Source organism: Geospiza fortis, unplaced genomic scaffold (genome assembly GCF_000277835.1).
Source record: "Geospiza fortis unplaced genomic scaffold, GeoFor_1.0 scaffold54, whole genome shotgun sequence".
Classification (NCBI taxonomy): domain Eukaryota; kingdom Metazoa; phylum Chordata; class Aves; order Passeriformes; family Thraupidae; genus Geospiza; species Geospiza fortis.
The window spans coordinates 14,144,371-14,153,842 of NW_005054301.1; the positions used below are offsets into that span (position 1 = coordinate 14,144,371).

The 9,472-nt window shown below is 39.9% G+C and overlaps 1 protein-coding gene across 1 annotated transcript in view; it reads left to right on the forward strand.

Annotated features, from left to right (window-relative positions):
* Nucleotides 1–5,981, forward strand: part of GREM1 (gremlin 1, DAN family BMP antagonist) — a 7,274-nt gene extending 1,293 nt beyond the window's left edge. Inside the window, 1 exon segment of the mRNA XM_005417511.2 lies at nt 5,292–5,981. Within this exon segment, the coding sequence (XP_005417568.2) occupies nt 5,292–5,847 (556 nt within the window). The 3' untranslated portion in view covers nt 5,848–5,981.
* The last annotated feature ends 3,491 nt before the right edge of the window (nt 5,982–9,472 follow it).

Consider the following 9,472-nt stretch of genomic DNA (forward strand, 5'->3'; position numbering starts at 1 on the left):
ACTGGCAAGGTGCGCGGCCCCCGGCCCGCTGTACCGCAGAGTCTCTCCCCGGCCATCAGCTGCGGCCTCACTCCTGGTGTCCCATTTGTGGTGAAAGAATGGCAAGCGAATCCCGTTTAGGTCACCAGGGCTGAGACACAGCCTCCTTTTGCACAGATGGGGCTCTGGGGCGCCAGCGCGCCTTTGGCTCTCCCTGCTGCTGACAGGACGCCGGGTTTATCAGGCGTTTTGTGAGTGGCGACCTCTGGGTGCAGTGCCAGTGGCCCCCCAGCCTCAGCTGCCTCTGAGCCCAGCCCCGCGACCCGAGCGCTGCAGAAGCGCTCTGCTCCTGCCCCGCTCCTCTCTGAGCCCGGCAAACCGGGAATAACCAACCAGCGTGCGCTGGGGCTGTGTGTAAGTGACAAAGGCACCGATGGCCGTAGCTCTGCGCTCGTCTTCAGCGTTCAGTGCCAAGCTGTGCTACAGCATTTGGCTTTTTTCTCTCGGCAGTGCTACCCAGAAATGCGTATCTTCTGCTGAAGACTCTCCTTTTCAGCACGCACGGCAGTGCAGAGAGAGGGCAAAGCTCTCCCGGTTGTTTTAGGGCTCCATGAGGAAATGTGTCTGCAGGGAGTTTGGCGCTGGGCAGCTGGGAGCTGTCAGGCTGCGTGGGCGTCTTCAGGCAAGGCACACCCGGGTTTGGTACCAGCCATGGCCACCATGATGTTCAGCTTCCCGGGAGTCCCATAGGATGTCCTGCCGAAAAATAGTTTCTTAAACGGGGAATTCTCAAGGTTTCAAGGGTTGGTTTGTTGGTTGGTTTGTTTGTTTTAAAATTGCTGCCTACAATCCTTATATCTCAAAAGCCCCCATCTCTATGACTCTCAAGAAGAAATTTTCTGAAATGTAAATATATCCAAATTCTATGAAACACAGATGTTAGTTTTGCTGTCTTGATTTCAGAAAAAAAAATGCAGTTTTCTGGGAACTGCCATTACTATGCTTTTTTAATATTTAAAAATACAGATCTATGAACTATGAAAACATTACATAAGAGTGTTTCTGTAATTCAGATGTAATATGCAAGGCATAAAATTATTCTGATCCTTCGGGACATAAACCACTTCTATTTTCGCAGTAGTCAAAGGGATTGTGTTTTGTGTCTTTCTTTGGCTTATATTTGAAGTCCACCAAATAATTGTTGGGTTTTTTTGGTTTTTCTTAGTTCTTCATCAGATTATTTTTCATGTTTCTTGTGAAGCACAGGAGTCCATGGCTCTTCATAATATTTTCCTAGTAAAAAGGGTTTACAGACGAAGTTAGAGGCCTGTTAAGATCTGTGACAATTTTGCTGGGTATTTCAACCAGGTTTCCATCCAGATCTTTTAAACAAGTTGTGTTGAGCTAAAATGTCAGTAGTAACTTTCTGACTCTGCCTAGGAACTCATAGGGAAATTCTGTCTGTGAACTGACATGTGGAGATCCTTAATTCATAGCAGAAAATGTATAAATGAAAAAAATTACAGCCTAATTGTATGAAATAGTAAACCTGAAAGCATTTACATTTCTCTCTCAATAGTTGCTAGTATTAATCCACACATTTCTTAATCTGTTTTAGATGATGAGATCTCAGGCTCTAGATAAACCACATATGAAGTGATATGAATGTTAGGGCCCAATTCTGCTCCTGTTTGAAGTCAGCAATAAAACTTCTTTTGGATTTAGGACTAAGAGCTTACAGATGATGAAAAGTGGAACTCAGCAGTGGAATATGGAAAGAATAGAGTTTTGGAGTATTGTGTTACTTTTAAAAAATAAATATTAATTCTGTCATATCTCTTTAGATCTGAATAAAATGAGGGAATTGATCATTTTGGTTATGGTCATCTGTTTGTTGAAAGGATTCTCAAATGAATTCTCCAAAGGATTTCTGGTTATGCCAGTGTAACAGCCAGTTGGTATCAAGTAATGAAAGTTTTTCAGAAACATGGAATATAAGCTTTTACAGCCTGATTCTCACAGCTGAAGAGCTACAACTTCTGCAGAATTATGACTGTAGTGAGGAGAAAAATAATTTACTTCAGGAGACATTTCTCTTCAGTAAAACTTCTGGTATGGTAATGCTGATTTTAGTTACTTCTACTGTCCTTTTCTGTGTTTTGCTTCTTTCAGTAATAAAAAACCCTGTTAAAGAAACATTCACAACTGCTAACTCACAGAGAGATGAACCACTTCACTTCCTAATGTAAGCCAAGGTGTCATCTTCTCTCATAAGCAAAAGCATTGATTGCCCTGGCACCAGAGGTGCTGCAGGGTGCCCATATTGCATTTCGGCTGCTTTCCTTCCTGAGGCATACCACCTCATTTTCCTTTGTATTTTTCATTTTAAAAATTAAGATATTAATTTTAAAACAAATTTTTAATCAGTTATTAAAAAAAAGATCCTGCTTAGCTGCTGTTCACATAGCCTCTTCTGAATTTAACCTGTATTTATCCATAAATTTCTGGATTACTTTTAGATGTGTGTTTTAGAAGTGACCATAACAAATGTTTCTGCTGAGTGGCTAATTTTCATTTGAGTTACAATTTCTTTTATGAGCATGTAATGCAGCTTCCACCTTTAAGGCTGGAAACCAACCCAGTGAAAAATTACCTTCCTCCCAGTTTAGGATTACACTGAAACACATGCTTGCATTTCCTTAGGGATAAGCCTGTGCTTCATGAAGTTGCATGAATCTGGGCCACAGACCTTACAGTAGTATATATTACTATGAAACTCTCCCCAGATTCCCGTCGCAGAATACACCCCATTTTTGTAGGACTAGACCTTGCTGTGTCATCTATGGTGGAAAAAAAAGAAAGAAAACAATGTGTAGCTAATCAGTTTTAAAAATACAAGTAGTCCAGGAATATGCATGTTGGTGGAACCTCATCCAAGTTGTGGGACACTAAATAAAATAAACACCTGAAGTTTTCTGGCACTACTTATAACCTAGCAATTTATTTTCAACTTCATGCGATAACTTTTTTTTTCTTTTAAGACTGGCACCCTGTTGAGTAAATAAAGTGCATATTAAAATAGTGGTGACTAGACAGTCACCAGAGAAATAAGAATAGTTTTGGAAGAAATCATTCTGATCTCTTAAGGGAATAAGTAATAGTTAATAATTCTCTGAAAACTTATTTTTAAGAAAAAATTAAAACTAAACATGTTTAAATAATATTCAGGTTGTTATAGAGATGAGGGAAAACCAGCAAATGTGAAGTTCAGGCTGACACTTGAAATTATGCTGCGTTATTCCTTAATTGGAATTCCCAACTTATTTTTGTCTATGTCAAAGTCTTAAGGTTATTAAAATTGTGTGTTCCATACCATATTTCATTTAGATACTAACAGCAGCCCTTCCAAATTGTCTGTTGGAGTCACCAACTGTATCATTCTTACACCTCTTTCTTGACTGCCAAACACAGGACATGATGGTACATAGATTACTGAAATGAATGTATACATCTACGATACATCAGGAATTCTAGGTGCTCTAAAAATCTGCTCACAAACACTAAAAATATTAGATCCACAAGCAACTCCTTGAATGTAGTAGAATCCCCTATGACACTTTCCTACTTCAGGAACTCCTCTCCCAATCCATTTGATGAGAAAGGCTGTTTGAACAGCATAACATTTATTTTCTCTGTGTGACTGGGAAGACCTAATAACTGAGAAATTAGCAGTTATTTTTTACAGCAGACAGTGCTTACCCTGAGCCTCTGCTGAGTCTCTAGGTGGCCCTCACAGCGCTGGCATTTGGCTGCTTTCCTGCCTAGTTGTGTGGTCTCAGCAGAGCGGATGGAGCCGTCCAGGACAGTGCCCATGGTTTCACATGTTTCTCGGGCAGTAACACAAGAAGGATTCTTCAATTCAAATGCTATTTTTTTCCATTCTGATAAAGCAAGTCAAACAAGGGATGTAACTCCAGTGCTCCAAGCAGGTAGAAAACAATGACTTCCTCAGCATTTTTTTTTCACAGTTCTTTTCCTTTTTCATGCCAGTGCCTCTTCACAATTTTAGTGTTTTACAGTGAGTTTTTTGCAATTAGTTGCTCCTTTCTGGTGCCTTCCTCCACGCTTCCATGGGGAGGGTTCCTCAGAGGCTTATTCCCTCACCTGTCTATCTTGCTACCACATAGCTCCTTTCAGAAAAACTTGGAGACCATGGTGCTTCTGGAAGGGGGAAGTGTGACAGTGATGAGTTTCTTCTGTGCTGGTTGGTGTTTTAAGCTGACGGAACAGCCTAAAGAACTCAGATTTGGGAAGCAACAGAAACGGTGGAATAAGGGAGGAAAGTATAAGTAGGAAAGTTATTCCTACCCAATAATTAGGTTTGGGGCAGCCATATGGTTTTGAAGGACCTGATCATCTCCACTTTACTGCACTTCCTGAAGTGGTCTTTTTTGTATGCACAAACTCTGTGATATTTAATGTCGTTTACAAAATTCTGTCCTCCAACAACACCATTCTTTGTAAAATGAATAAAATTTAGGGATCTGAAAAATGCTCAGCATCTGTGATTGCATCTGTACTACTTCAATCAAGAATTCAGTGCAATGTGTGAGAGGATGTAGTTTAAAATTATAAGACACATCTCTTTTAACCTGTACCTAAATATTCTTTTATGTTTGTTGCCTGACTTGTTGCACATCTCTCAGCTTAAGCATCATTGCACTCAGATACATTGGACCCCTTTAGAGGTGCAGTGTGGCAGATGTTGGGAAGCTGTAAAACAGGCTGCAGGTGTATACAACATATACATTATATACTGGATGTACATTATTCAAGGAGCTGTATAAAGTTTCTGAGTCTGATTAGGGAACAGAAATCTAGATTACATCTGCTGAGACAAAGACTTTAGCCCTCTGGTATTGTAGATAGCTGTATCATGTAAATGAATCCTTGTGTCGTATAAAATTTGTTCTTCCACTGTTGTAAGTAAGGAGCAATCTTCCTGTATGTCGGTGAGCTATAAGAAGGGAATGAGAACTAGGGTAATGCACTTGGAGAAAAAAGCTGGAAAAAGATGGAGGACAGACAAACAAAATTCTCTTTGGGCTTACTTTCAATCACTCTATTTGAAAGCTTTTATCACTTGGTAATTTGGGAACAGCTTTCCAGCTGGTACAGGCTTGAATTCTTACGTTTTATAAGTGTGCGTGCACGCATTTTTTTTATGGAGCTGAAAATTTAGTGGATACCTGGCTTCTGTTGGTATCTGAAATCCACAACTGTGCTTTATTTCCTCACCTTCCTTCCTACAGGATGGTCCGCACACTGTATGCCATCGGTGCCCTGTTTCTTCTGATGGGATTCTTGCTGCCAGCGGCCGAAGGGAGAAAGCGGAATCGTGGATCTCAGGGTGCTATCCCTCCTCCTGTCAAGGATCAGCCCAATGATTCGGAGCAGATGCAGACACAGCAGCAGTCAGGCTCCAGGCATCGAGAGCGAGGAAAGGGCACCTCGATGCCGGCTGAGGAGGTGCTGGAGTCCAGCCAGGAGGCTCTGCACATCACTGAGCGCAAGTACCTGAAGCGGGACTGGTGCAAAACCCAGCCCCTCAAACAAACTATCCACGAGGAAGGCTGCAACAGCCGCACCATCATCAACAGGTTCTGCTATGGCCAGTGCAATTCCTTCTACATCCCCAGGCACGTCCGTAAAGAAGAAGGCTCCTTCCAGTCTTGTTCCTTCTGCAAGCCCAAGAAATTCACCACTATGACTGTTACACTCAATTGCCCCGAGCTTCAGCCCCCAAGAAAGAAAAAAAGAATCACCCGAGTTAAAGAGTGCCGGTGTATATCTATTGACTTGGACTAAACTGAGAAAAAGCAGCAATTGCACTCTGACTGTATGCAATCACTGCCATTGTGAGAATGAGTGGCATGAACTAGCCTACCTTCAAGGCTGGGCAAAACTGAAAGGGACCTAGTGAATTACCTAAAACAAGCAAAACCCCCCAAAAAGAAAGAAACAATTCATGTAAGGAAAGGGTATGCATGTGTGTGTGTGTGTAAGAGAGAAAATGGATATGGATGAGCAAATGCATGAATGTTCACTACAAAAAAAAAACCAAAAAACAACCCAACCAAACAAAAACAGCGTATGAGACATTAAAAAACCCCTAATTACCCATAGTCATGAATTAGGTTTCCTAATTCATGTGTATATTCACAATTTTGCCGCTTGCTGGGAAAGTGGAGCTGTGGCTTTTGCGAATGTTCACCTTTGTGCTATTTGCTTTTACTGTATTACGTGAAACATCAAAGCAAGAGGACAATATATTTCAAAGCACGAATCTATTCTTATATAAGAAATAGACAAAGAGCAATTTAAAGTGTAGCACAGCCATCACTGAAAACAGAAGCTGTGTTGAGAGTTTGTAACACACTTCTTAAAAAAATAGCTGTAATCCAAAAGCCATGTCTGGAGAACAATGGGGGGATGTGGGAGTGCTGAAAAGTCAATATAGGTGGATGGGAAACAGACCTACAGCAACTTAGAAAGCAAAAGGTCAAAGCAAGTAGACAGGGAGAGTACGAAAGGGAGTAGGAAAAGGAAAGGTACATAAATAGGAAAACACAGAGGAAGAGATATTGTCTTCTGTTTACGTTTTGCTTTAATTTATATACCTAGTCATATATTACATAAATTAAAAAGAAACTATATACCAGGCTATAAATATACTTCTGAATTCTGATGGCTCTCTAAACCAAACAGAACCCATTCTTATGCCACTAGATCCATCTGATGTCTTTTATTTCTCATATCAGTTATTCTTCATATCTACATATATATGTATATGCAGTATCTTTTAGGCAGTATGCATACATGCAATGAGTGTGCCTACTTCATTGTGGGTATCCAAACTCCTCGTTTTCACACACATACATAACCACAGCACAAAAATCTTGCTAACCAAGATCAAGTACAGAATGGCAGTAATTTAGTACATAAAGAGCAGAGCAAAAATTAAAACAAGCATCATGTGACTGAAAATGCCATAACCACACAAGAGACAAAAGACACGACATTCATGACTAGTAAACATTGCATTGTTATTGTTATTTTAGCTTTGCCACAGGCATGCAGTTTGTTGAAACAGAGATGCAGAACTTTGCCAGCAATGATCCTCTTTTTATATCTTTTACCACAGACTTGCATTTAAACTGGATTTGGAGTAAGTAAAGAGAATTTCCTGACACTTAGGGCTGACTGCCCCTCTCATCTGGGGGGAAAAAACATAAAAGGGGACACTCTACTTCTAACAGCTCGATGACTCTCACCTGTGAGGTTATCTTGTCTTTTCTTTCCTTCAGGCTTAGGAGTTTAAAATTGATCAGGGCTGTAAAGTTTGGCAAGAGCACAGAAGTTCCTACAAAAAAGTTATTTTAATGAGGTGTGTCCCGGGGATTGGACCAGAGAGGCAGCCCATCCATGCATGTTGTCCTTGCTATCCTGAGCACTCGAAGGTCCACACGTTGTGATGGGTCTTGGAGGGTCCAGGACTCAGTTTCCCACTCAACAGCAGTATTCTGTAGGATTCACTATCAGTATAACTCTGCTCTCTCTCACCAGATGCCTCTTTCAGCCACAAGGTGATTATTTTGACATGATTTCTTGCCATAGAATATTAAGGAGGACAATTCTGCCCCCAGTAACATGCCCAGATGGAAAGATTTATGATGCGTGGCATGTCACAGGTGCATCCTATGTGGCCTCATTTTATCAATTTTCCCACCTGTTATGTAATGCATCATACATTTATTGGTGATATCCTGCATCTCTACAGCTCGTCTATTTTTGCTCTAAAGTCCACTGCTGTGAGGTTTGTGTTTGTAAAATTAAATGATTACAACTCATTTATTGGTATTAATTAAATGCATTTCATTTGGTATACTCTCACTCAGCAGTTTGACACATTTTCATGGATTTTAAAATCCAGTTTTAAAATCTGGAATTATAGGAGGCAGGTTTCCACTGTGTGGAATGTGAATAATTAAACAGAAAGATAAGGATATTTAATGTTATTATAAATACAAATTCTCTTTCACTGATAATAGGCAGGGAATATTTTCATTTAAATTGCTTATTTTATTTTTTTTCCTGGGGGAAAGGGCCCAATCTCAGTCATTGCTGGAAATTTTGTACTAGCTTGGGTTTTTGTTCAAGAAATGGGAACACCTTATGAATGATTTTTTTCTTCATGTAAAATTGACAGCAAAATTCACATTTTCTTTGACAGAGACTGCTATGTCCCTAATCCCTTAGCTGTTAAGCAAAGTTTCAGAAACTCCTTTAAGTTTTGTCTAGAATTCTCAAGGAAAATTGATAATAGTATTCCCAGTCTTTATGTTCTAAAACTGCCTGTGCATAGATCGTGATGGAGCTCCCCTTGAGGCAGATCCCCCAAACCCATATGAATTGCTAGTTATTGCCTGAGAGTAAGAAAGTTCTGCTAACTTACAATTATATGAGATATTTAATATCAACCACAATATGTATTTAAATGTCTGCTTTATTCTAAAAACAATGGACTATATAACCTAAGGCTGCAGTATTTTCATGCTCGGTCTCACAAAGCAAAACTTGGTTTAAAATGAAGTTTTAATTATCTTGTAACTGAATAGAATTGGAGTTTTTTTTTTCTTCCCAGCATTTTATACATCATTTTAACTACTAGTAACAAATAAATAAAATCTCTTCTCCAGCCTGTGTCTATTGTTGTTTGTTTTTTGGTTTTTTGTGGTTTTTTAGTTTGGTTTCCCCCCCCCACCCTTCCTCAAGTTTCCAGCTCTTTCTGGATCTGTTGTACTTTGTCCTGACTTCTGTGGTTTCTTCTAATTATAAAAGGCTTTACATTATGACAATAAGACATAGAGACAAGCAATGGCACCATCATTCAACATGGCTACTTCAATAAGGCTTTTAAATGAAATCTGTCACTTGTCCCTCAACCTTCCACAATTTATAGAAGGAAAATCTCAATCTTTGCTCACACTTTTCCCCTTGTAAACCATAGAGTGACAATTGAAAATATAAATCAGCCTTGAATTGTTGTAGAGTTGAAGTTGGAGTTGGCCTGCCTGCCTTATGCCTTATCTCAGTTTAGTGTTTAGCTGGCAGTTTAGTCCCACTTCTAGAAAAAAAGAGTAAGGAACACCTTTACAATACAGCATATTACAAGCTGCAAATAGGGGCAGACGAGATGCACAAGAATTATTAAAAAAGAACAGGAAGATTTGTCACTGCTGGCAGCACATGTGCAAGGCCAGGGTTGAGGAAGGACTGCAGCCAGGGAGAACGTATTTCTTCAAACTTTCCACCCTTTTGGTTTAGTCTTCCTTCACATTTAGCTTTGTCATGCTTCTAAAACCTGCTGAAAAGATAAAATCAGCTAAGAATCATTTTTTTTGAAGCTAATTGACTTTTTCTGGTCTGAGGT